The sequence below is a fragment of the Fusarium fujikuroi genome, chromosome FFUJ_chr03 (assembly GCF_900079805.1).
Source record: "Fusarium fujikuroi IMI 58289 draft genome, chromosome FFUJ_chr03".
NCBI classification, from domain to species: Eukaryota; Fungi; Ascomycota; class Sordariomycetes; order Hypocreales; family Nectriaceae; genus Fusarium; species Fusarium fujikuroi.
In genome coordinates, this window is record NC_036624.1 from 3,821,026 (window position 1) to 3,847,827 (window position 26,802).

Below are 26,802 nucleotides of genomic sequence, written 5' to 3' on the forward strand. Positions count from 1 at the left end.
AGTGCAAGAAGTCGTTGGTGGTGCCAAGTCCAGGGTTCTCCTCTTCCTTCCAAGGCCTGGTTGTCGACTCGATTTGACTCCGCAGGAGCTGGGCAGTGAGATTGTACTGTAGGTACTTACCTAGGTAAGGTAACTGAGCCTAGTAGATGTCGGGGAAAGAGCACCCTGATCGTTAAAAGCCCCCCGGTCCCGGGAAAGCACGACACATGGCATGGCTTGCTCGACCTGTTCTGTGCCTGCGCCTGCCTGGCACTGTCTCTCGGTGGTGGACTGTCAGTGGCAGCCGGATGTTGCAGGTTCAAAAGGACCACCTTCCCGCCAAAAGGTCCCGCGAACTAGGGTCTCACAAGCCCACACTCACAGACAGAACCGCACGAGGAAGTTGCAGCACGCGGCCCCACCTTGCCTCGCTAGTCCCGGTCGGGGAGGTCACAAAAGGGTGACGGATAACCGGCACAGAACTTGCCTGAGAGAGTTTCTCTCCACTGCCAATGGAAGCTCTGCTACGAGTATGCATTTTAACCTTGAATTATATGTTTTGTCGATATGAGAATCACCCAACCCTCTTTGGGCGATCATCCTATACAAGTCCTCACAGTTTTGGTATAAGGGCAATTGCCGTTCCAACATCCAAAAAGCCATACCTGTAAATCGAGGGAGGCGCCCGATAGAGTTCAAGCCTTGATACGGACTAATCTATTCAACGTACATAAGCCACAATCGATATCTCGGCCGGGTCTCGACTTCAAGATCCGGAGCCTCAGGTCGTCACTTAATATGTAAAGCCTTTAAACACGAGACCTGTCCTGCAACTCATTCATCCTGTTACCTGATAGGACGTCAACTCGCACAAAAGTCCTTTCCACAGCGAATATATTTTCGGTTCTCATTTCATCAATCCGAGACGCCGCATTGCAGGCGCAACAGCATGAGCCAACCAACATAGAAAACGGCACCTTGTTCCGTTACAAAAGTGCCCTTTACCGTTTCGATGAATAATGATTCAATCTGCTTGCTGATTCGCCCGTCAAAAGCGAACCAGACTCCTGGGAAGTTTCCGGAGTACCTACCTAGGGAGGAAAGAAAACGTAGGACCTTGGCCCTAAGAGATAAAAATGCTTAGGTAAATCTAACCTAAGCTTAGGGGACTCTCTGCTAAGTTTATTGTGACACCCTACCTTAAGGTCCGGCGTTTTCTTGCTCCCTGAGGCCCACGTATCCTTTTCTCCACGGCAGGGCAGCTTACCTCATCGCTCTGGAAGCGTTGCGCTCGTCAAAGGAACTTTTGATACTAGCATTGGCACCTTTGATAGTGGCCCCTCTCTATGTCTGGGGTCAGGCCCTTCTACTCGGCGTCTCTTTTTCGAATCATAAATAGCCCCACACTAATATTCTATATGAGTATTTCCTGTTATTCTATTATTCATAGTCAGCCATCGTGACATTTTCATTCCTTGTTACAGGTAAATCATTTTTCATGTTTCATGCGAGCTGACTGGGCGAATCATGGATGAACTGATCGACTCATCCTCGGACTCGATGAATGCGAAGAAGGAACATCAAGAGTCAACTCACTCGCACAAGACAACGAATCTAATGAATACACGGACCACACCGAACCCCCCCTCTTCTTCTTCTACGCAGGACCCAATAGACATTGTCAATAGAATTCTTAGAGCGGCCCGCGCGGGTTGCACAACATTTCCGGACCATCTCCGTCAGAAACTTCCCGTCTGACTGTCCATTGGGTTCCCAATGGGTGCACTATTAAGCACAAGAACCTGGAGCAGGGCCGATTGATAACTAGTACTATCACGACCTATGTTGCATGCATTGCCTAGGAGCCTGTTTTGTTGCGGGGGAGAGAACACGCAAGCCCTTTTTCTTGGTGTGACGTGACGTTTGATCATCAAGATAATCAACCAATTCATCATGCAGTGAGATTGTTTGATTTGCTTGGGCTTGGGCTTGGGCTTGGGCATTGGATTGCTGCTAATTCCGTCCGTGACACCGGCAGTCGAATTGCTTCTTGACGATCGCGCAAATCGCACGGTAATTATTCCTCCGAGAGACCTGTAAGCAAGTCTGGAGAGTTCAGGCTCTATGTCGATCCTTTCCTTGTCTCATTTTGCAGGGAACATGATCCTAAAAAGTACCATCGACGGAGTTTTAAGTCGAGGCTCTCACATTCCATCCACAAATTAATTATCTTTGACTTACATACATACACGTACGTGATTCATGTATCGTAAACCAAGCCTACAGGCTTACAGAACAAGCACTCCATGGATGATCCTCTCCCGTCTTGGCTGCAACCTTTACTCCTATAACAATCCCAACGAAAATGTGATCAGCTCAAGCCGCTGTCTCAGATATTTCCATAGCAAACTAACTGAACTGATCGCCCAGGATAATAATAACGATACTCCCCGGATCTCTCGGCAAGGACCTTGCTTGCATCGTCCCATCGCCAGAAATTCTCCCTCACATAATGTTGGCTGTTCTTTTTTCTCCCTGAGGTCTGCTTTTAGAAGGTCGCAAAAATACCCGGGGAACCTTTTGTTTCCCCATGTCATTGTGCGGCGTGTCCGGAATAAGCTCCCCTACCTGACCTTGTGTACAATAATAGGACACGCCCTGGCTATTCGGGATAGTCTCCGACGAACCGAATGGATAGAATCAAATCGCGGTGTCTATTACACGAACACGTGCAACTTTGACCGTCGATAGATTCAAAACCAAGTTCTCCTTGCCTCTTTGCATAGTAACTATTACGCGTGGGTATCCTCTCTCGTTCAAAAGTCCCCCAGTAACTGGCTTGGCCTTTTGTCAATGCTTTCCCCTGTTACAAAAGAACCTTGACCAACGTCCATCATCAACAACAATTTCTCATGCGACGAACCGTTCGACCTGTTTGATCCACGAGGCTCTGCAAGCTTAACTTCGGATATCATCGCATATACAAGACGAGCAACAGCAACATTGCTTCTACAGGACCTTCTAGACCGATACTGGATATCATGACCGTCATGCCCCTCCTGTCCTGGATCTTCAGCATGCTACGTTACCTGCCTCACATGGCATGACATGAAAACGTTGACCTCATATGAAAATATTGCACTCACTTGCTGATCTGATCTGATCTGATCTGGTAGCTCGACTCAAACATTGGAAACCAGAAAGTTACTGATCATTACTACTTGCACAGTAAAAAGTACAGAACATGGTCCCTCCAGGCCTACTCATTCATCATAGGCCTGGACTCTCGTCCATCATCGTCAACTGTCACTGCTTCGTGAGTATGTATACCCGTCGTTGTCCTCTTGCCCATCCGGGTACCGACACCTCTATCGCCCGTCCGTTCGCTTTTGTAAGAATGTACACGGTCATTAGAAAGTAATGATGCCAAATCAAAGCTCCCAGCCTAGGACCTTTCCCCTGTTTTCGCTGAAATCCGTAACCCAATCGCCGGCTGAGAGGATCAGATGCAGATGCAGCGCGCAAACCACCGAAACTGAAAAACGAACAAATATGACTCCAAATTCCCAACTCCATCCTTCCTCCAAAAGGGAATACCAAACTCCGCTCCCTTACCGCTCCCCCTGACCATCTGCTGAGCTTGTTTTCTGTTGTCGTCCCCTCATGTTGATGTTTGAATGGTTATGCATATCACGTAGATTAGTTGTGATTACTTCGATTTGGTATCCTGGTCGGTCCAGGGCATGGATAGCAAAACCAAGACAGACTACTGGTGTGAAAGTCTGGTCCTTGCCACTTTATATATACCAGTCGCTGTTGCTTAAGCATTATGGGACTGGGCACCACCACGGCCGCGAGGAGCACCACCACGGCCACGGTTTTGACCAGAGAAGTTGCCTCGGGGGCCCTGGCCGCCGGATCGTCCGCCTTCAGCACCACCACGGCCACGTCCTGAAACGGGGCCTCGGCCACCAGCGTTATTGGCACCGGGCTTGTTGCGACGGGATTCGACCATGATAGTCTCGCCGTTAATGGTGTGAGGGTTAGCAGCAACCGCAGCCTTGGAGGCTTCAGGGGTCTTAAATTCAACGAATGCACAGTTCTATGCCATGTTAGCTTTAACGACAGTCTTATAGTAGAGGATCTGAACCTACCTTCTGGCGGATGATATCAAGGCTCTTCAGCTCGCCAAAAGCAGTCAAAGCGTTCCTGAGGTCTGCATCCTGGACCTTATCCGTAACGAACTTAACGTATACGGTGGTGCTTTCCTTATCAGCAGGAGGTCCGGAAACAGACTGAGGTCGGTTCTGTCGCTTAGAGTCACTGCCTGCAGTCTGCCATCCAGCCGCATCCTTACCAGCGGAGTCAGTGGCGGGCGCGGCAGAGGTGGCAGCAGGAGCAGCAGCGGGCTGAGAAGTAGCGGCAGCAGCAGGAGCGGGAGCACGGCTCTGGTTCACGGGAGGAGTAGTAGTCTTGGGGAGAGGAACAACAGGCTTGGGAAGGGCAGCGGCAGCTCGGCTGGCCCATGTCATGGGCTTGGGAGGAGCTGCAGGCTTCTCGGGAGCTGCAGGAGGAGGAGCGACAGGCTTCGAAACGGGTGTAGGGCTAGGATCCTTAGGCTTCTCGGGCTCCTTCACGTCTTCCTCGGCAAGCTCCTTAGCAGCCTCGTCAGCGGTCTCGGCGGGATCCTCAGGCTTGGTCTCAAGGTCCTTAGCCTCAGACTCCTCGGAGTTGTTGCCGTTGAGAGTCACACTGTCCTTAGAAGTGGAAACCTCCTCAAGTTTCTGATCAACAACTTCGGGATCGAGGGCAGGGGCCTCCTCCTTGGTTTCCTCGACAGACTGAGGAGCCTCGGGCTCGGCAGCGGCAGCAGGTTCCTCTGAAGCGGGAGCGGCAGGCTCCTCGACAGGCTCCTCAGAGGCAGCAGCAGACTCATCATCGCTCTCGTCATCGATATATCGCAGGATATCATTGAGGACAAAGTAGCCGGAGGGTTGCTGGGCAAGGACAAAGGTTTGGACGAACTTCTTGGGTGTTTTGTTGGTGTTGCAAGTCTCGCCAATCACTTGGATGACGATGTTCTCAAAGGAAGCCTGGGAGTCAACATTGGTTATCCTGACCTTGCAGTCGTGGAAGTCTAGGTTCTTGATGCGTTCTTGAATGTCCTGTTATACTGTTAGCAACCAATCTAGATGTTCCTTTTCCATCTTAACTTACCTGTCGGCCAACAGAGACCTTGGCAACCTCAGCTTCGCGACCATAGACGAATTGCGAGCGCTTGCCATAGAAAAGCTATCAAGGTCGTTAGTATGAAGAAAGCGCACTGGCAACGGAGTTAACATACGTGAAGCTTCTCAGGCGACTTGCTCAGGGTGGTATAGAATTGTTCCACGAAATACCAGCCAACCTCATCCTTGGATGGGTTGTTGGTGGCAGAAGCGGCAGCGGTGGCAGAGCCATCGGCAGCAGAGGTAGTAGGAGCTGTTTGTTGTTGGTCGGCAGGTTCCTTGTACTGATCCTGTTGGGTGAAGTTACCGTTAGAGGCCATGATGGCTGTGTGTTGTGGTGTGAAGTTCGATATGACGAGTGTGATTCGGAGCGAAAATTAGGCTGGGTGCGCAACCGGCGAGCTCTCAGTGTCGCGGAAACGGGTCGAACGAGGGTGTGAAAACGTCGAAGAAACAGAGCCTGATGTTAGGGGTTCAGGCTCAAGATGAGGATCGTGTTCGGTCGAAATTGAAGTGATGTGGCTGGAGCTGGGTTGAATCGAGTCCAAGCAAGCAAGCAAGCAGAATAGGGCAAGCCTGATGACAAAATGGAGTCGAGGGTTCGTGGTTGGAAGGCAAAGACGTGAGGGGTGGCGAGGTCAAACTTCGGGATCGGAGAAGAGATCGAGAGTTACGGGACTTGGAAAGTGAGAAATGGAAAAGATAGTGGGGAGAGGTAGAGCTTTAATTAGCTAGAAACCGGGATGGAGAAGGGTTAGGAGAGGGAGGAGTCGAATTGTTTACTGGGCTCTGCAATTGGGATGAAAGAGATGTTTGGACAATGTGTGATGTGTTTGTGTGGCTCCAGTAAGAAAACGACTTCAGAGCTCCCGGCTGCTCCAACTAGAAGGTGGTCTGTGCGTCATCTGTCTTGTTCTCTTTCCCTCTTTTTCACGATTCTGTCTTCGGAACGGGAAGTGTGTAATAGTTTTCCCGAAAGACGCCAAGTCTCGACGAAAGTCGACGGCAAGCATCAGCTACCTTTATGGTTTGCGACCATACAAAAGAACAAATTCTTATGTTAGCTCAATACTAAAGTATCTGAAGCGCTTGCAGTACCGAGTTAGATCAAACTCACCTAAACTTTTCGGGATATCTCAACTATATCGCTAGTTTTTTCAGGGATCTTTATGTCACCATTATGTAGCGTTCTAGCATACAACCCTGTCATTGCAGCATTGCAGACTCGAAGATAATTGGTGTGGTATCTGACATTAAACGGCTCCATGGCAATTCACCTCACTTTGCTTTTTGGCGATAGCCTCATTCTGAATATTCACTACCTACTTCTGGATATTAACCAACGGATGTCAATTGAATATAGAAAGATTCGAGATCAGTATCACCTTACTTCCATACTTCATTTTCTTAGCCCAGCTGCAGTATTACATCTGTATTCAGTTACAGTTAAACAGCTGACCCCAGGTGAGACTTTACTGCAATCTTATAAGGTAGTGCCTGACAGAAGATGGCTATAACAACATTGACCGGCAAGAGTGTCTGTTGCCTGCTTTTTGCTACATCTTATCACGTTGATACAATCCCTTCAACATAGCCCATCCAGTATCTTGGATTGGCTAAGGTAATCAATCTTGGTCCTTGATAATTTCTGTTTTCGAGTTAGTTAAAAACAAGAAACTGGCAAACAAAGTAGCTGAATCCATTACTTGGATTTGATTTACTTTAATGCTATTGTATTGATCTTGCCCGAAATTACCGGATTAGTACACCTTGGGTGAGCGATTGGACCCCTGCCTCGGTGAGCAAAATTGCGGGGTCAACTGATAAGATAGCTCGCCCATTCGAAATTTTTATCGCAGAAAGCAAAAAATCCAGTGGACAGCCGGCCGCCTTCTGTAGCAGGCATTGAGATCTCAAGTCCCATTCAAACCATAACCACCGACCAAAACTTTCGATTTTCAATCCTCCTTCGATCTCGCCCCTTTTAGAATCACCTTTGAACCCTTTTATCAACAAATCATACCGCCAAAATGCCCAAGTCGAAGCGCGCAAAGGTTGTTCACCTCACACAGGTCTCTAAGAAGACGCGCGAGAACAAGGACAAGCTTTTCCAGAACATCCGCGATACTGTCCCCGAGTACCAGAACTGCTTTGTCTTCAGCGTCGATAACATGCGAAACAACCACCTCAAGGACGTCCGACGTGAGCTGTCCGATTGCCGGTAATGCCTCTCTGTGTAAGCATCTTGATCGCAACTAATTCTCCCTAGTCTCTTCTTCGGAAAGACAAAGCTCATGGCAAAGGCTCTTGGCCAGACACCCGAGGAGGCAATCGCCCCTGGAATTGAGGACCTTAGCCGTTATTTGACCGGTACTGTCGGCCTGATCTTGACCAACCGCCCTGTCGATGAAATCCTCTCTTACTTTGAGAACCTCGCTCCTGTCGACTTTGCCCGCGCCGGCGCTGTGGCCACCCGCGATTTTTCTATTCCTACCGGTGTCGTCTATGCTACCGCCGGTGAGGTTCCCGCTGAGCACGATGTTCCTCTCGAACACACCATCGAGCCAGAGCTGCGACGTCTTGGTGTCCCTACCCGTATGGTCAAGGGCCGTGTCGTTCTCGGTGATGAGGCTGGTCAGGGCGAGGAGTATGTTGTTTGCAAGGAGGGTGATGTTTTGGATTCACGACAGACAAGATTGCTGAAGCTTTTCGACGTATGCTTGAGCGAATTCAAGGTCAAGGTGTTAGCGTAAGTTGAAGCTCCTCTGAAGTATCACTCAGCACAAGAACAAAAAACTAACATGATCTAGGTACTGGAACGCCGCTAGCTCTGAGGTGACAGAGGTTAACCCCAACGCTATGGATGAGAATTAGATGAGCCTAGAATACGGCATACAAAATGGTGCTAGACGTTGGGTTTAACATCTTCTGTTTGAATGACTGATACCAGCATGAAATTTTTATGGGATCTCGGCGTTGAGGGCCATGGGATATGGAAGGGCATCATGTTTTACCAATAGGCCCGCCCAAATGACAATACGTACTTCACAACATTCACAAGATTCGCTTCTTTTCTTAAATGTTATTGAACATGAAAACTCCTAAGTGATACATCAGAGTCGGCCTTCTTAGCCAGCCTAGGCAACATCTCGAGGGTCAGTACGGAGTAGGTCACCGAGTCTTACCCTTTATGCAGCATAAAATGGCCAATTCACCATCGAACAACCCTCCAGATTTTAACCCGACTCCCAGAAAAGCAAATAGAATACATAGAAAGGTTACCTGACACGTTGTGTAAACCCGAGTTCACATGGATGTACCGGTGGATGATGCCTCAAACCGAGTTGACTGTCATGTCGGCTGGTTAAATAATGACAGCAGAAAAGTGAAATCCGACGAGCGTTATCCGACAGAGGTGTATAGTATAATCGGGAATCCTCAGGATCCGATGTTTGGCGATAATGGTGTGCTTACCCTTCCTTTGGTGGAAAAGGGGTCTGAATTAATGACTGAAAGAAGATCGGCAACCCACCACACAAGGTCATGGAGAGTTACTCCGTTAATAACGACGAAGCTTTCGAGGATCCTCATAGCCGCCGTCATAGCCACGCTTTCGGCCACCATCGTCATCACGGGGTCTGTCGTAGTCTCGGTCCCGTTGTTCGCGATACCCACCTTCTCGTCGGCCTCCGATGGGTTCCATGTTACTTCCGGTGCGTCGGTTCTCGCGTTCTCCGCCGTATCGGCCACCGTCACGATGGCCGCCGCCGTGTCTGTCGTCAAATGAGCGACCACCGCTACGAGAATCATACCCACCGGGGCCTCGGTCTCCACCCCTTCGGTCGCCACGGTCCCGGTCACCATAGCCGCCGCCGCCGTTTCTGCGGTCGAATCCAGGGCCGGACGGGGCATCACTAGGTGCGCCGTAGCCGCCTCGATCACCGCCCCTGTCACCTCCTCGGTCGCCGCTTCGGAATCCTCCTCCACGACCGCCGAATCCTCCTCTAAAACCACCACGGCCGCGTCCTCCGTCGAAACCCTTGAAGCCACCACGGAAACCGCCACCGCCGCTAAAGCCACCGGGACCCATGGGACGAGCAGCCATAGCTCTAGTGTAGCCTCGCCCTCCGAGGCCACCACCAAGTCGGCGAGGTTTCCAGCCCTTGACAGTTCTGCCGCGTTCGACGTCTACCTTGATACGTCGATCTTTGATGCGCATACCATCACAGGCATCTAAAGCCGCTGCTCATGATTGCGCCGAATGGCGCAGGTGTCAGTCAATCTTACCCTAAATAGTACCTTGTGTGCTGACGGATTTGACAAAAGAAAAGGAAGAAGCAGAGACGGGCAAGCTTGAGGGCCCTTTAGTGTCTCGCATATAATCCGTGAGAAGGGCAAGCTTGAGGGCCACAACTCAAAAGATACATCCAGGGAAGAATACAAATGGCTAGTCAGAAGGGGAGGGGTTCATATTTACCTCGCATATCTTTCTCTCGTTCGAATACGACAAAAGCATAGCCTCGATGGGGCTTCTTCTTCTTGTTTGGCTTCTCGTGAGCGTGAGTATCGACAACGATACGAATCTGTGGTGGTGTCAGTCTCTGGCTATACGATGTTTTAATGACTATTGCATACACGCTCGATGGGGCCGTAGCGACCAAATTCTTTCTCCAGATCCCTCTCATCAGCATCGTAACTGAGACGCGCGACCATCAAAGTCTTGAACGCATCGCCACGAACGTTGGGGTCCTCGTTTGGCTTATCTGTTAGCCACGTTAGCACTTGTTTTGTAGTGGAATTTATGGTCTCCTGACGATGATCGGGCGCTTCTCTGAGGAGCGTCTCCAGCTTCTCCTTTTTCTCTCGCTTCTTGCGATCGCGGGCTTGCAACCAACTCTCAGTGGGGTTGTAAACATCAGTTTCCTTGTACTTCTGGAGTTCCGGGAGAAACTGTGCGACACCGGTGATGGGGGCTGTCGTGCGGTGCTGAGGCGCATGATCGGGCGGCTCGAGGAATCGCAGAGGTGGTCGCGCCGCGAAGAGCGCGAGCAGGTTGGGGGGGAGCTTGTCGGTCATGGCACTATCTCAAGTCCAACGAGGTGAAAGCAGCGACAGATGAAGTTATTAACCGAGAATGAATAGGCGAGCGTCAGCGATAAAGGACAGACAGAAGAGCCGAGAATGGGCGGAATTTAATTGAAGTTGTCGCGCGTTCGTTCGTGGGGGAAATTAATCCTTGAGCCTGCTTTGGACTCGAGGGATGCCTTGCAGCGGCTGAGGCGTTCTACCAGCCGATATTCTGCCGACACACACTAAGCCGAAATGGGACACACTCCGCTGAGAGCTGATTTTCTGGTGATAGCCTCTCGGCACGTCAATTCTTTCTGGCTGTTATCGGATCATTCTGGTACTTGATACGGCCACACAAAAATGACTGTTAAGGCGATAAGACAAATAGCAAAGGGCCAGGTATGTTCAATGTGACGATGTCTTGGAGGCATAAGTGCTGACCTCTGCAGAATGGCCTCGGCGCATTTATCCTCCAGTGCAAGAAGTTAGACTTCTACTACTGTGACTGGGCCGGTAGCTCCAAGGGTATGAAGTATGTAAAACAAACACTCCCAATCTTCTCAGCATTGTCTTACCTGATAATAGTGGCTTCATCAAGTCTCTTCTCCCCAAGTTCGCCGCCGCCAACCCTCAAGTCGAATTCTCCATCTCCCCTCGACCCGGAAAGCACCCCGTCGTTGTCGGTCACTATATCAATGGTCGAACTAAGCCTATCTGCGTACGAAACCTATCACCATACGAAATCCTTCAGAAGGCCGAGTTATTGCGTGATGCTAGCGGAGAGAAGCTGAAACGTTACAACAAAGCCGTCAACAGCGCTCAACCAAGTGTGCGTGGCGTCTGGTCCCCATACCACGGCAAGGGAATGGTTGTTTAAGAGCTGGCTTCTAAAATTGGGTTTTCTGTACATTTATGTGTTTTGTAAACAATATTGGGCCTGCTTGTGGCTTTGGGTTGCGAGGAAATTTGTACGATTTAGAGCAAGATCTCTATGATGTGAGGGGCATGAATGACAACTGCTACTCATCTTCACCGCTGGCTGAACGTCTATGCTCTAGCAAGATTTCCCCCCGTTTCTTGCGATAGTTCAAAGTTCCAGAATCACCTGAGGAAAGTCTTTCTCTTATAATAGAATCATAGCCGATTATTCATGGGTATAATCATTTTTGTTTCATTCATCATCTATCTATCTGTTCCTATGTGAAGGTATCAAAGACCTCGGGAAAACAAGACTTTTTACTTTTGAAGTCATGCATTTACTGCTTGGTAGCGTTGATGATGTCGACGACTAGAAGTATCAGTTAGCACGTGCCATTGAAAGCATATGAGGAGGACTCACAAGCAGGCTTGAGAGAAGCACCGCCAACAAGGAAACCGTCAATATCGGGCTGCTTGGAGAGCTCGCCGCAGTTCTTCTCGTTGACACTACCGCCGTAGAGGATTCGGGTCTCGTCAGCAACCTTGTCGCTGATACCACGGAGGAGGTCGCGGATAGCCTTGTGGACCTCCTGAGCCTGCTCAGTGGTAGCAACCTTGCCGGTGCCGATAGCCCAGATGGGCTCGTAGGCAATGACAATGTTGGACCAGTCGGAGATCTGGGACTTGAGGGACTCGAGCTGCTTAGAGACGAAGTCGATGGTCTTGCCAGCCTCACGGGTTTCGAGGGTCTCGCCGCAGCACCAGATGACCTTGAGGCCGTTCTCAGTGGCGTACTTGGTCTTGGCGGAGATGGTCTCGTCAGACTCGCCGAGGATCTCACGACGCTCAGAGTGACCGAGGATGACCCAGTTGATGTCGCTATCCTTGAGCTGGGAGACGGAGATCTCGCCGGTGAAGGCACCGTTGGGCTTGTTGAAGACGTTCTGGGCGGCGACCTCGATGTCCTTGCGGAGGGTCTCACGGACGAGAGGGAGGTAGATGGCAGGAGGAGAGACAACAACCTCTGCGAGCATGTTAGTTGATGTCGCCCCGGCAAAAGGAGTGAAGGGGTTCTGTTGAGCAACTGAGGTGATGCGCGGGGCAGGGGAACAGAAGAACGACGTACCAGCGTTCTTGTCGAGATCAGCGTTGTTGAGGTTATCGACAATCTCCTTGATAGACGACTTGGAGCCGTTCCTATAGAGAATCAAGGTAAGCTTCTGAGCGACTCCAAGAAATATCTGCGGCCTTTTTGCTTCATGGAGGGGGAGGGGCAGCAAGAAAATCGATCGACCTGAAGAGCAGAGCGAAGCAGATTGCTATGGCTGGGTAGAAACTTACATCTTGAAGTTGCCGCCGACGAAGAATTTGCGAGCCATGATGAGAGTATTAGTGTGAAATGATGTTTTAGAGAAGATGGACTTGGGCGAGGAAAAATTGAGGCAGATGAAGTAGAATGAGAAGTGGTGTTTTGAGTAGGGGAAAGCTACCTTATGTAAATAGTCCCTCAGTAATGGATATTAGTAGCTCAGCTACCTACGTCCCCGTCTCATGGTGGGTAAGGTAGGTAGGTTGTACTTTAAGTTGGGCCGCTCAGGCCAGATCAAGTCAGGTCATGAATTATCGACAGATAACCAGGATATGGATCAATGGATTCAGTTTTGGATTCAGTAGATTGTCAGGGGGATAATCGAGTACAATGACACCATAGTATGTGTATTTCTGGTCAGAGCAGCCAGTTCATTCATATTCCCTCTATAGGTAATAGGTAGCTCAACACCCAGATAGCACTTACAAGAACACATTGACCCTCTCTCTTCCTTGCGGCAGAGCTCGGAGCTTGTTACCGTTCCTTATACGCTGCCCCTCCGCTTCTCTCCTTCATCCACTTGTCCGTCAATCACTACCCAGTAACGCAATTTGATGTGACATATATACAGTCCAAACCAAAAGACTTCCAGACGTTTCTCTGCCGTGTCGTTTTTCTTTTTTTTTCTCCTTGGCTGATCGAACGCAGTAGCGTCATAGTGGAGGCTCAAGGACCCTAACAGCCATCATTGGCCTCCACTAACTGACAACCTTGACAACTAATGTACGAGATGGGTTGGATGCTATGTACTGAAACCACCGAGACCGTGACCGAGCCGACATCTCGGAGCTACTCAACGCAGTTGTCGTGTCATCTATCGACCTTGACCTCTATAAATCATAATCTCTACAGTTCCGGTGATGCGGAGTGAGTGAGGTAAGCCTCAACGACGGAGGAAGTGGAGGGGGAAACAACCCCGAAACAGAGGAGCTGCATTCACTATCCCCACGATCTGGTCCCGGAGACCATGGCCCTGATTCTCCCGAAAAACTACAGGTTTCACCGCTGATCTTGACTTGTTTCTCGCCCTTGGATACCGCATCTACGATGTATCTGCAATGAATCTAGGACCTTGAAACCATGTACATGGATAAGAAAAAGGTCCTGTTCCATCTAACAACGTCACTTAGTCGGGCTATGAATACTGTCGACCCATACGCCGTAACTATGTCAGGCCATTCTCAAAAACATTTGCACAGTTACACCCGCATGTTACCAGACTCTTCTAAGAAAAAAAAAATCGATTGAACTCAAATCCTATCTGCAGCAATGCTATCAATATCAAAATTCCTCCCAAACAAAGTGTCTAAATCTGCTACCCTTTCCTGTTGTCAAGGGCCATCTGTTGTTGTTGTTGTTGTTGTACTTGCTCACTGTGAAGTCTGTATCAAACTCATATCAGAGTGATCAATGTGTCTGTTGTCATCCTCGCGACATCCCCCATTTTTCTTCTCAGCTCGACTCTGAAGTCCTTGGTGTTTCTCCCATAACAGGGACTCCGTTATCATCCTGGCGCAGTAATAGCGCAATCCTTTGATTGACATCTGTGGTCCTTGTCCTTGGATTGAGGGATTCCGGTTGTAATGCAGTGCATCCGTTCCTAGGAAAGAGTCTACTCGGCTGGACATGTCCTTCTGTCGTAGATCTGTGGCATCATTGCCCGTTCCTTGGGACGTCTTCGAGATTCAGAATTTGTCTCTATATTAGACGGACTTCTTTTCTCTGCCTGTGCACTTGCACAAATCAATTTCAGTGTTTTTCGGTAGCAGACAAGACTCGCATGTCTGACATATGGTTAGTTTGATCCAGGTCTATATGTCCAGACAACTACTTACGAATCATTCAGCCAGTGCCAACCAGCGTGTTTCCTGGGTTGTTGATGGCATTGAGGTCGTTGGTAAGCTTCATCATGGAACCCAGACGGTTCTGGAGAGTTCCGATGTGCTGGAGGTTCTGGGTATCCTCAGGCTTGATGAGGTTTCGCATGAGGCTCTCCACAGCCTTGCGGTGCTCCATCCACTGGTCAATAAGGGGTTGGGTCATGTTCTCCTTGGGCTCCGGGGGAGGAGGCATAGACTTGACAGTCGCCTTGCGGCTGTGGGAAGTCTGAGCCTCGGCAGTCTCAGTCTTGCGCTTACGTCCCTTAGCAGGCTGAGCAGATCCAGTTGTAGGTGAGCCGCTGGAGCTTCCGTGGTCGTTGTGAACACGCTTCATGTGGTCACGCAAGTTCCACTGGCGAGGGAATCCATTTCCAGGAACGGCGCGCTCACAGCCCTCATAAACACAGAGGAAAGGCTTGTCGCCATGACCATGGAGTCCGTGGGCCTCACGTTCATGGCGGAGGAGGCAAGCAGTCGACGAGAAGCGGGCGCCCTCGCACGACTCAGCCTTGCAGCGGTAGGGCTTCAAGTGGGAGTCCACAAATTTGCTAGCGCAGTCAGTATACATTATCTCATTGAATAGACTTCTAATTCTTACTCATAGTTGCACTTTAGCTTCTCGGGTCGGTGGTTGCAGCTTGGTTGTCCTTCCCATGGGCAGTGATAAAGTCCATCCTCGTATGGAGCGGCCTTCTTGTATAGGTCATGGTCCCGAGCTGACTCACCATCGCTGTTCTGTCGTCGTGGACCGGTGAAGGCAGAGGTGGCAGCAGGAAGCTCGTCAAAAGTGGGCATGGCCTTTCCATTGGCATCTTCAGAGATCAAAGGGAGGTTCCGATCCAGGCTAGAACAGTCGACTTGGTAAGAAACCGGATCAGGGGTCACTATGCGGTTGGGGGCTACGTACCTCGGTGACTGGCACTGAATCTCAGGAGATGAGTTTGGGCTCTGGTTAGGGAACCACAAATCCTCAATAGTGTTGGGAGAAGATGATCGAGAGATGGAGCTAGAAAAGCAGTCCCAAGGGCTGGGAGGAGAGTTCTCGATCAGGGAAACATCAGGACCGAGCTGCATGTGAGAGGGAACGACATGCAGAGGGTTGGCATCGGTAAGAGAAAAGGTGGCATCACCGTTCAGTCCACCGTCAAGGGGGTAGCCGGGCCAGTACATCTGGTTCGTAATACCATCGGTGGGATCCAGGAGGCAAGTATCAATCCCATGCAAGGTAGCACCGGTCTGGGTTCCAGTCTGAAGAGCGGAAGCATTACCTGTGAAGTCCATGTTGGACAGATGTGATGATTGTGACAGCGAAGAGCCGCTAGACCTGCTTGAGCTCACCCTGGACATGGCTTGTCCACCTTGGGCCACAGAAGCGGTAGTCCTGGATGTGGACCAGTTTCCTTGGGAAGGCACCCTGGTTCCTCGGGGCGTAGCATGGCCAGATGTGAAAATGAACTCCTCGGCTTCTCCGGAATGGGCGGATCCATTGTCTGAGAAATCTTGAAAGTTCTGTGGTCCTTCTACTGTCGTGGCCCACGACGAACCTGTCAACAGGTCCGCTGATGGTTCTGTTTGAGAAGAAAAAGAAAAGAGTCCAGTGTTGTGGGCCAATGCTGGCTGAGAGTAGCTATAATCGCTGGGGAAGGGTCAGTGTCCCGTTCGTCGCAATACAAAAGCAGAAAAAAGCAAAAGTAAAACAGCAAGAAACAAGACTGAAGTCATAACTCGGAATCAACTTTGAATCTGTTATTAGGTTAGCATTCGAGACAATTTTCATGTGGCATTAGTTTACAGACCAAGTATGACAGTGTGAAGCATAGCCTAGGATTAGATCTTGCATTCTGTCGAAATCCTGTGGGTCATCCATGGATCATTGTTGTAGCCAGGCAAGGTCGTCAATACAGTAATCAAATCACATCGAATCCGGCAGTGTTCCTTTGGCAGGTTGGGAATGTTGAATCTGTTGTCGTCAAGTCCAGTCCATCAATCTAAGTATTCGCAGAAAAACAAGTTGGTATAGCATCATGTATTGTCGATGTTGAAATGTGTCGATTGAGCAGAACAATGAGATCCTCGGCAACCATTGTGGTCCGGCAGAGAACGTCCAGTGGAAAGCATAATTGGTGTCCATGAATTGAAGTCCAGTGCGGCTGCACGAAGAAGCAATCAAATTGGATTGCAGGCCATTAAGCCAGATGCTACCTTGATGTCTAACACCGCTAAGCGGTACAGAAGGAGCAGAGTCTAGGCGAAAGTCTATGGGTCGTGTGACGTCCTGTCGAAATACAATCCGCATATGAAAGGTCCATATCCAGAAAACGAGATCAGAGGAAAGGGTCCATTGTCCTTGGGTCGACTCCTGATATCCGGAAGAGAAATCCTTGTGGTCCATGAAAAGTCCAGGTTTGACCTCCAGGCGACGAGCTGCTGATTCAATTTGAAAGCGGGCAATACTCACAAGGCTCATGGCCAGTATATAATATTATTGTTCCATGTCCGGGCGGACAGATCCAGTCAACTTGAGTCCAGGGGCTTGTTGTCGTGATCATCCATGGATATATCAAGGTCCTTTGAGATCCAGAGAAAGAGTTCAGGGACATATCCTTGGGTCGAGAGTTGGATACAGTTTTCCTGGCTTGGTATCCTTGGATAGAAGCAAGATTGTCGGTATACATGATTTGCGAGCAACATGATTGAAAAAGCAAATGCGAACCTCCCAGGGAAGAGTAAGAAAAACAGTACCTGGACAACGAGTGAACCTCATCGAGGTCAGAGTTCTTGAAAGCGTGCATGGAAGCAGGCTGTGTCACAAGAGTAACAGTCATTGTATCCTCGGAATGGAGAGCAAATTTGAGCTCGTGGATCAGCTAAGAACAACGTTAGGACGTTGTCTTGCACGTTCAGGCCAGTGGCAATCTGTCGAGTTGTTGGTGTTGTTGCGCGACAGGATGGATCCTTAGGCTGATTGGGTTGCTTTCAATTCCAGGTGGAAGATTGAAAACTTTGATAGTTGTGAGAAAGAAGGGCAAGAAAGGCTTGGTAGTCTATGAAGGATGAGACTGAGTGGTGGGTTGGGTAGTAAGAGGCGAGAGTTGGGCAGGAAAATTAAGGAGCAGAAGGGAGATGTTGGGCAACGAGGGATCCTGCGGGTTTTATTGTCATAGAAGCCTGACCTGCTAACACGACAGGGTTCCACTATCCATGTAACTGCCGCAAAACGCGGCCATTGTCTGGTCGCAGGAGTGAGTTGGCGTTTGTGATTTCAGAGTGCAGAAACCGGTGTGTTGGACTATTGCAAGGATCAGCACAGAAGGGATGGGCCAAAGCGACGAGCGACTGGTTAACTTCCTTGATTTAGGATGGGTCAGGGTGGAGATAAGGCCTGGTCCGTTATCCTATCACCTAGCATCAACCTATGAGAGGAAGGGATAATGGCTGTTGGACAACGCATCACTGCATCTGCGTGAGCGCAAAACCAAGTTGGACACGGATGCGTTGCGAAAAGATGCGAGGAAACATGGTCGACGGGAGAGAAAATGAGAGGTTGGCCGAGATTGCGTCCAGATGGTCATTTCGCCTGTGTTGCGAACGATTAATTACTGAGGCTGATCATTGAGGCATTTGTCCTTGGGATGAAAACTAGTGTCGGACACAGCAGCCTCCGTATTGGACCGCAAAGTATCTCAGAGCTGGGCTCCTGACGATCACTTCCACCACAGCCTCAAGGATTTACAAGTCGCGAGTTAACGAGAAACTCTGCCATGTCTCTGTCAGTTTGGCCATGTCTTCGTGGCCGTGGCCCGCTGCTCTATTGTCAGAAGTGACCCTCCTTTACTCTCAAGTCCTGCGGCCAAGTCAGCATGGGTGGATTAAACAAAGCAACCATTGCCAACCAGGCCACATCCTGTGAGCCAATATGCAACGGACGGCACACCGAGTATGCCGCTTATCACCCAGGTGCTTTATCTACGTCCTGTGATTGCTCATGTAGCAGACCGCAACAGGCGGGGTAGGCCTTTGATGTCCGTTAGAATGATGAGAGCGGGCTACAAAATGGGCCAGCGAATCGCTCGTGGCATGCATACATGACACACAACTGCGGTCAAGAGTGTGTGAAATGCACATGCAAATGCAAAATCAGGCGGCTGAGGCGCGATGACAGAATGAGAGAAGATGGCGAGACGACAAGCCCAAACAATCAAGTCATAAGATGGCCCAGTCCCAGAAATGGTTGGTGATGAGGCATTGTCGCTGGAAACACTGACCAGGCCGGCGTCTGCCGATACTGACTGGCACAGGTGAGCATAGAAAGGAGACGAAGCTCTGGCAAAATCATCTCGATTCGATGCGTTGTTGATGTTTGATTGATGGGCCCTGATAAGTCCGAGCCACCCGCGATTTTGAGTTTACCGTACTGTACCGTACTTCCTTCCCTTCTTCAACGGGAGCGCCGTTCCGTACCTTCCTTTCCCTCCACCCCGTCCATTCCCCGTATTTCCTACCTGGGAAAGTTGCTAGAAGGAACAATGGAAGGAAAGGAGAAAACGGGAAGCGGCCCGCAACTCCACGTGATGGTGAAACCGTCTCAGTTTTGTTATTGCTGAACACTAGGTTAAGTACCTACCTAAGGTACCCATCTGAACTTCATCTCTTCCTCCACGGAAAACTCTATGTTTTCTATGAGTTGATGACCTCGCATTCTACCGTCAGCCCAGCCGATGTCTATTTTCCGGGTATCTCATCGACCCTTCTCATTGGCCTTTGAACCACGATGTGCCAACACCAAAAATATGTGATAGCTCGCATCCACACATCACCTAGCTTGCTCCCACTCTATTTTCAAGCAGTCAGACGCCAACTCAGTCGAGGTGACGAAGCATGGCTTAGTCGGATTCTGACAACTCTACTACTGCTGGACTTGCACTGCTCTCGCCCGACGTCTCTCCTGATATCCCCTCGTTCCATAACTCCTCTAGACCCTTTTCTAATTCGCCGTCTATTCCTCCCACCACTTCAGCCAGCATCGCCCGGGCTGACTGCCAGCTTTTGATTCCCAGCTCTCGACTGGCCAGTTTCATTTTGTCGCCGTAAACGCCTCGCCATTTGCTCAGTTGTCTTTCTTCGATTACATTATTGGCCCGGCCAGTGAACGCTATGGACGCACCAAACAGTACGCAAAATAACCAGAGTGACTGTGTCCATTCACTCATCCTTAGATGTTCTTCGCCTGCATTAACATCGTCTATGAGTTGTTCAAGGAGCCAGTCGATCATGGTTACATCGAAGTATCTGTCGCCCAGCTCAGAACAAAGATAGAAGAAGGTCGCTATGAAACTTGTTCGGCTACTTTTAGGGTCGCCGTTCAAGATTCGTGGTACATATTGACTCGCGCTGAAACCTCTTGAAATCTCATAGTTGAGGTTGAGGTCTCTGGTATGATTTTGCCAAAGTCTGGCCGCTGGGGTTTCGAGATCTTCCCACCAGCCATATCTCGGAGCTTCGCGTGGCGGCAGCGCTGTGATATCCCATATCGACGCAAATAGGAGAGCCATAAAGGTTGGTTGGTATTCGGGCACGTTCACGAGCTGGCCTGCTTTTCCGGTTCGTAGTCCTTCTCCGACCCTGAACAAATGTCAGCAAACATCATTGTGAACGCTATGATCTTCCAATAGAACTAACATCTTGAGCATTCTCTGGGGCAACGTCGGCACTGGATCGACAACCCTATTCCACTCCTTCACCGCAGATTGTATACCCTTTAAGTGTCTTGAGGAGGCGTCCAGTTCTCCTATCGCGCCCTTGATCACAGATTGTTAGTGACGATTGACTAGTGGGTCGGACTTTAACAAAGGATATCCATACCTCAGTCAGCGCAAGCGCAGATATAGCCAACATAGTGTCTCCGCTCTGTGCCAATTCAGCACTCTGGAGCTGCTCTCTCGCGAATTGATAGGTTGCTGCTTTATGGTACAGGAATGGGATCCTGACCTCGTCCATCGAACCGGTAACCCATGCCCACTGACATGCTGATAGCATGAGGCACATGTGCATGTAGCCAGGGTTCTCGAACGATTTTTGTATTCTAGCAGGTTGTCAGTTCAATGTGTTTAGCAGGTCATGTCGACCCAACGACCAGGTTGACGCACGCTGAAGATTCCAGCTCCCGAGCAACAGGTCTCGAACCCCAAACCGTGTACTGTGAAACTGGTACAAGACGTTAACCCTGTGGGACGAGTATTTCTCTCAGTAAAGTGACTTACAATGTCGCAGAAGGCGTTTGGAGTGCTCCGGAAGAGCATCGAAGGAGCCTCCGACGTAGTTATTGAGAGCATTGCTCATCCCTGGCGATGCTGGTGCCGTTGACTCGGTAAGTGCCATTTGGGTCCCAAAGCTCCCCAGAGCAACATTGCTGGACGACGATGATGGCGAAGGTGACGAATCATTGGATGGGAGTGGTTGTTCTGGAGTCGGATATATGCATTCACTCCCCGTCTGAAGGCAATTGGTGCTGTGTTGGCAATATTTGTTAGTCAGTCCTACAAGGCTTACGACTCAACCGACCGGAGCCTCATGCAAAGCTCGTCTATTCCACGCGGGAGCCTCGCGTAGCCTTGCAGCAACGACAAGAAAACGAGGGGAAAGTATCGATTGTTCCACGAGTAAGACCGGAAGTTTAACATACCAAAGCGGCTTTTGCTCGTCGCACCTCACATGCCTGGCCTTGCATCGAGTGCATCCGTTTTTGCTTCTCCGATGAAACTTTCTCTTTCGTTCTTTGTCCTTTGGCGGCGCCATGATGTTATCTTGGCATTCCTCAGTGGCTATGCGGTATATCTTTTCTGGGACTGATTATGGACAACAGTGGCCTCGTTTACATGTTGCTAATGTAGGCTCCGTACATCACCAGACGCCTCGCCAATGACTCGGGGGCAGTCGAGAGGAAATATTCCACGAGAAGCGTAGTCTTGAAGCACGGCTGACACGGTCCAAAGAAAACAGAGGCAGGCAATTCAAGAATTCCTTCGTATTGAGGACCAGCCTTTGCCCGATACAATCCACGCCAGTAGGCGGGATATCCCCAAATAGATTTCAAGGGAGCAAAGCTCGTTTTCCTAGACGAAGGCTGCAGGGTCTCTACCCAATCAAATATCACTGATTCTCTTAGCCCCATGACTCGCTAGGTCCCCAGTGGCGGGGGCTTGTTCACAAAACCCGTAGAGGCTTCATTTCTGCCCAGGGTTGATGAGATCAGTGAGGCCATACTGAGAGAAAAGTCGGCCGCCTGCAGAGAAAATGGGCTGGAATAAAATGTCTCGTTTTTCCGGTGGACCTACACTTTACGTCCTTGAGAAGCTGCTACGTCACATATAATACGCACGGCGACAGCTATTTCAAACCGTAGCCTCATCGCCACAGGGGCAAGATCACAATGATGGCTCAAATCTTTTGGATAGCGGTTGGCCGTTGGAAATAAACACGAAGATGAGGATATCATGCTCAGCATACGACCCAATGGCATGGACTAACACGGAAGCGATTCGACACCCCCTGAAAGGAGGCGATTCTCTATACAGGCCAATCATCCCCAGTTGGCAGTTGCTCTTTTCGTTGTCTCGTACCACGAAATAGCAAAGGAGGTTCTCGCGATACCGAAAGCGGCCGAATCTCCAACTCGGAGCGGAGCGGTTGAGGCGTCGGTGTGGGGGCCCGCCTCTCGGAGCTGACTGTTAAAGTGTCTGTCGCTCAACTGTTAGTGGACAGAGTGTGGGGATCGATGTCTATTTTGGGCCGTTCCAGATGTCAACAGGGGGGACTGCGTTGACGAACGCCTGGTACCGAAAGAATAGCTCGTGTTCTTTCAGCCATGGACCACGTGCTAGTAAGCGGCGGCGCGAGACACGGTCTTGTTCAGCCTTAGATAGGAGAGACAATGACGCAGTTTGTCTTCTCAGCAAGGGAGGTTGTCTCGTGTCCTGAAATTACCTTAGATTCTGGAATAAGAGAGGCTGGTGAACCTCGTGTTGAAGACCTAGGGCTAGATGAGTCCAGGGTGTCGAGGACGATGGGTGAAACAATCGAAGCTCACCATATCGTATCCAGAAAAAGATTGAGGAATTCAGTGGCCTATCGGTGACTGGGAAGGCAAGCTGAACAAAGCATGTCTTTTATCAAAGCTGAGCTAGTTCGAGCGGATGGGCCGAAATCCTGATCGAGGCTGTGGTGATACTGATCAGCAGCGAGGCGAGCGATTGCGAGGCAGGGACACGGGTGAGTGAGTGTGAGTGTTTTGAGCAAAGCCCAGGAAAATAAGAAAGAAGAAGAGAATTTACCGACTCGTCGAAAGAATAAGGTTATTCTGGGTGGCTGAGGAGAGTCGGCATGATAAAAGGCATCGTCGTACACTTCGGCTGTGCCACCTCATCTCCTCCACGTCAATCAAACAAGCGACAATTGAATTGACATGGAACATTTGGCTTGGGTTCCGCAGATCGGGTCACATGCATTTGCCCATGTCATGCTAACTAATGATCTGGCATCTTTCCAGTGGACAGCCCTGCTTCGGCTAATGGAATATGGGGAATCGATGTGAGCAGATGCCGCTGTCCACGAGGCGGTCAATATCTAATGCCTCTCAGCCTTTGAAGTTGTCCGGCTGTCGACTCTAGAACCGAGAATTTATCCGATATCTTTGATCCACAGACTTGATACATAGTACTATGTACACACGTACATCGTCTCACAATCAACACAGCTGAACTCGGCCGGTTGAGGCGGGCAGACCCTTTCTTCGTCCAGTTGCCAGCTGCCGAGAGATGCCACGAGCTTCGAGGGCCACGACAGGGCTGGTGGAGTAACTATTGACGTTGTAGATTATTGGCGTTTGCATCAGCGTCAGACCATTGTGTCGCCCGTTTCCAAATCGAGGAGGTCTTCTTGTTGTTGTACGAAGGCACAGAGTAATCTGGTGAGCGAGATGGCATTTACCCAAGAATCAAAGACAAGTAATGGATGTAACTGATGATGATGATGGTCCATGATGACCGCAGTTCGTCAAATGCTGTCAGCCTTTGTTCATATCGTTCCTCTATCATTAACAACTCAGACCCAATCACAAAACGTCCTTTTACTGGTATAACGGTCAACCCCCAGATTCGACAATTCCGCCTTGCTGAGGGTGGTCTGCTGGCAGTCAATTAATCGATGAGTTGGTGGGGGTCAAGTTGTGTATGTGCGGCTACAGTATCAGTATCCTGAGCAGCAACAAACAAGGAACGGAGCCCAAACAAACTCAAAAGCCAATACCCAACCATCCATTGCCCATTGTCGCTCGGGCTCCCGTCCCGTGATTCAAGATAGAGGTGGTCAGTGGGCATCAATCGAAGCCCTGTCGGGTTCACTTACATACGCAAGACCACACGCCTTGGTGCCTGACCTGGACGTTTTAGTTACCTGAACGTTAGTCTCTAAACGTCTATCGAGTCCCATTGTTGGTTGATATCGATTGACCGCTTCTCAACGGTTCCAGGTACTACCCTGTTCGTACATACAGTACAGTACAGCACAGCACCTGAGCACTCACTCTGCTCTGTCAATCTCTCATGGATGAGATCAGCCAGCGATGGATGGATGCCAACGCGCCTCGCTTGCTTGGGCAACAATGCTTGAGCGCCCAATGCCAATGTACTCGGTCACCCAGTCACTCTCGATTTGTCACGGCCGAGGCAGTGACTTTTTGGGTTTACTTTGTTAGGCACTCTGGGGTAACCCGGCACTCAGTATCAGTACTCCCACTGACGATACCTCTCCACTCTCCACTCGGTTTTCTGGCTACACAATATGTCCAGTAGGTATCGTCGTGGGATAGGCAAGGTATTTCATACTGAATGTTGGTTAATGGTTAATGGCTACGACTCAAACTGGGCACACAGGACGTCACCCACCCTGGCTTTGTTGGCTTTGGATCAGAGACAGGGTTCGCTCGTGGGTTCTTTTCGCTTCGCAGTTAGGCTGCTTGCGCCATCCAAAAAGTCAAGATATTTGCCGATATTAATTAAATTGACTCTCTCCTCAGGTACGCAACCAACCTCCGAAGCGCCGGATTGACACCCTCCAAAACGTTAAAGGAATGGGATTCTGGGGCGAATTCTACTGCAAATCTTAGCAGAAAGAGGATTGATTTTGGGCCTACCATCTCATCACTGACTTGCTTCACGCCTGGTCCCTGTCGCTGCCCACTACCTACCTACTACAGCGCACTACTACAGGCTACTCACTACTCAACTCGACTGACTAGACTAACCAAGTCACTCACTAGTGAATGGGGCATCGCTTTTTTCCATCGCCATCCATCCCTCGCGCCAAGGGTTTCGCTTCATGACATGCGTCGCCCCCGTCTCTGTCTGTACCTTACCTTGATCCCTTGCAGCCTCACGGACGAACATAAATCATCCCCATTCCGAGCTTCACTCCTCCAGATTCTCTTTCAATTCTGTACCAGTTCGGTTCAGATCAGCTTGTTCAACAGCTTCACCAGCAACTGGTTCGCTCAGAAGCGCCTCCAAGGATCTTGCACTACTGTCTTAGTGCTTCTTCACTATTATTCCGCGAAGTTTACCTAGTTTCTTTTTTTTTCCTGCTCTTCCTGGAAACGGCCATCTCAGCGTGATCCATCTGCCTGGACCACATCCATACATACCTTACCACAGACCACAGGTCACAAAGGTCACACCGCCTACATACATTCTACTGTACAGCCGCCAACCTAGTCCAGCCCAGCAGGAGGACCCAGAATCCAGGGAATTTCATCACCATAACAAAAAAAAAAAAAAAAAAAAAGGAAACCCTAGTCAACCGTCGTGGATGACCCTGGAGAAGAGACTTAGCCCAGCCCAGCCTGTCTTTTGGAAGAAAAGGAACCTAGGTCCAGGATCATTCACTGCCCAAGGGACCCCTCAAGACCCAAAGGGACCCATAGTGTACAAGCTGTCCGCTGTTCATCTCCATTAACATCGGTTTACCGGTAGTCTGTCTTGTTCTCTTTTTTTTTAATTGGAACCCAAGGCGTGGACTTGGGAACGTGGATCCATCCTGTTGCTTCTTCACGCCGGTGGATTCTTTCTTTATCAGCCGCAAGTCTCGTCAGGTCTCGTCCAAATTAACACTTATTTGCGGTTTTTACAATGATGAGCCAGTACACTATGGCACAACCAGATCATGCCTACAAGTCTTCAACAATGACCAACAGTCCCTGGAATGCAGCTCACAGGTGAGATAGAATTCCTTCCCCTCCCCCTCTGCTGACCGTTTCTGTACGTATGAAAGGATCATTGTTGGCTAATTCACCAGTAGCTCATTTACCGATCCCTCGGTACATGGCAGTTTCGACAATGGCTTTTACTCAGCACAAAGGTATGGTACTTCTCGGAACAATACCAGCTCGGAATCATTAGTAACATCGGCCGCTTCAAGTGTCAGCTACTCAGCAAGCAACTATAATCTAGCTGGCGGTCTGCCCATTGGTACTGGCGGCCATATGTCGCGACCCGAGTCAACCTATGCCGCTGGTCCATCATACAGCGCCCGTCCTGCATCAGGGTCATACGGAAAGCCTGTCGTCCATGGCTCATACAAGGGAGCTACCTCTCAGTCCTGGGAGAACCATGATCGATACTCACCCACCGACTCGGTGGACGATATCATCGCATCACCTAACCTATCCGACTACTCCCTGGAAAATGGGATGAGCAACTCTGCTCCCGGAGGAAAGTCAAAGTCATCTGGCAAAGGTCGATCGCAAAGACGTCCCTCAAACCGTGACGAGTTTGACGGTCCTCATCAATTCTTGCAGCGACCACCTCCCGATGTCATTGCTATGCAGGAACGTGAACTTCCTCACCTGCCTACGAACCTTCATGTCCAAGAGCAGGACAGTGTTTTGAGCCAGGTCAATGACCGGCTATCGCAATGCGCATACGATTTCGTTGCCAAGTATCAGTTTCCGATTCCTCTCACTCAGGACATGAGGCCTGTTGAGCGACCTCAGGATCGAGAATGGACCGAGTGGGTTTACCTCCTCAAGCGCCTCGCAACAAAGCGACGCATCCCAGCGCGAGTGCTCTACAATGGGCAGATCAAGCAGTTTGTCACAATCCTCGAGAACTCACTCGAGATGCGACACGCCGCTAAGCACCAGAGTCGCCCTCTCAAGGACGACCGCAACATCCTTCAGCTGATCTCGGCCGGTATTCAGGTGGCCAAGATCCTGAAGGATGCGTCGGCGATGGACTACCTAGACCGACTATACGTTTCTACAGACAAGCAGATCCAGGATCGTGCCGCAGCGCGGTACCGAGCTTAA

The 26,802-nt window shown here is 50.0% G+C and overlaps 8 protein-coding genes; 3 read left to right on the forward strand and 5 right to left on the reverse strand.

Annotated features, from left to right (window-relative positions):
• Nucleotides 1-3,799: 3,799 nt before the first annotated feature.
• Nucleotides 3,800-5,527, reverse strand: FFUJ_14897 (related to Ras-GTPase-activating protein binding protein 2; the record flags this gene model as incomplete). XM_023575105.1 has 4 exons in its annotated part: nt 3,800-4,081; nt 4,134-5,144; nt 5,197-5,271; nt 5,324-5,527. The coding sequence occupies 4 exons, from the start codon at nt 5,525-5,527 to the stop codon at nt 3,800-3,802; spliced, it is 1,572 nt and encodes a 523-aa protein (XP_023428752.1).
• A 1,710-nt stretch (nt 5,528-7,237) lies between these two features.
• Nucleotides 7,238-8,081, forward strand: FFUJ_03277 (probable MRT4-mRNA turnover 4; the record flags this gene model as incomplete). XM_023575107.1 has 3 exons in its annotated part: nt 7,238-7,428; nt 7,477-7,956; nt 8,018-8,081. The coding sequence occupies 3 exons, from the start codon at nt 7,238-7,240 to the stop codon at nt 8,079-8,081; spliced, it is 735 nt and encodes a 244-aa protein (XP_023428345.1).
• A 685-nt stretch (nt 8,082-8,766) lies between these two features.
• On the reverse strand, nt 8,767-10,283 carry FFUJ_03278 (related to U1 small nuclear ribonucleoprotein; the record flags this gene model as incomplete). XM_023575108.1 has 4 exons in its annotated part: nt 8,767-9,449; nt 9,685-9,790; nt 9,843-9,970; nt 10,022-10,283. The coding sequence occupies 4 exons, from the start codon at nt 10,281-10,283 to the stop codon at nt 8,767-8,769; spliced, it is 1,179 nt and encodes a 392-aa protein (XP_023428346.1).
• Nucleotides 10,284-10,637: 354 nt separating this feature from the next.
• FFUJ_03279 (probable mitochondrial ribosomal protein, large subunit) lies at nt 10,638-11,154 on the forward strand (the record flags this gene model as incomplete). XM_023575109.1 has 3 exons in its annotated part: nt 10,638-10,676; nt 10,727-10,809; nt 10,863-11,154. The coding sequence occupies 3 exons, from the start codon at nt 10,638-10,640 to the stop codon at nt 11,152-11,154; spliced, it is 414 nt and encodes a 137-aa protein (XP_023428347.1).
• Nucleotides 11,155-11,533: 379 nt separating this feature from the next.
• Nucleotides 11,534-12,574, reverse strand: FFUJ_03280 (probable TPI1-triose-phosphate isomerase; the record flags this gene model as incomplete). XM_023575110.1 has 4 exons in its annotated part: nt 11,534-11,565; nt 11,617-12,219; nt 12,322-12,392; nt 12,537-12,574. The coding sequence occupies 4 exons, from the start codon at nt 12,572-12,574 to the stop codon at nt 11,534-11,536; spliced, it is 744 nt and encodes a 247-aa protein (XP_023428348.1).
• A 1,832-nt stretch (nt 12,575-14,406) lies between these two features.
• On the reverse strand, nt 14,407-16,528 carry FFUJ_03281 (uncharacterized protein; the record flags this gene model as incomplete). XM_023575111.1 has 5 exons in its annotated part: nt 14,407-14,992; nt 15,043-15,288; nt 15,352-16,012; nt 16,241-16,265; nt 16,508-16,528. The coding sequence occupies 5 exons, from the start codon at nt 16,526-16,528 to the stop codon at nt 14,407-14,409; spliced, it is 1,539 nt and encodes a 512-aa protein (XP_023428842.1).
• A 2,799-nt stretch (nt 16,529-19,327) lies between these two features.
• Nucleotides 19,328-21,239, reverse strand: FFUJ_03282 (uncharacterized protein; the record flags this gene model as incomplete). XM_023575112.1 has 6 exons in its annotated part: nt 19,328-20,066; nt 20,124-20,242; nt 20,307-20,526; nt 20,591-20,648; nt 20,705-20,952; nt 21,127-21,239. The coding sequence occupies 6 exons, from the start codon at nt 21,237-21,239 to the stop codon at nt 19,328-19,330; spliced, it is 1,497 nt and encodes a 498-aa protein (XP_023428349.1).
• A 4,403-nt stretch (nt 21,240-25,642) lies between these two features.
• On the forward strand, nt 25,643-26,802 carry FFUJ_03283 (uncharacterized protein; the record flags this gene model as incomplete). XM_023575113.1 has 2 exons in its annotated part: nt 25,643-25,710; nt 25,794-26,802. The coding sequence occupies 2 exons, from the start codon at nt 25,643-25,645 to the stop codon at nt 26,800-26,802; spliced, it is 1,077 nt and encodes a 358-aa protein (XP_023428350.1).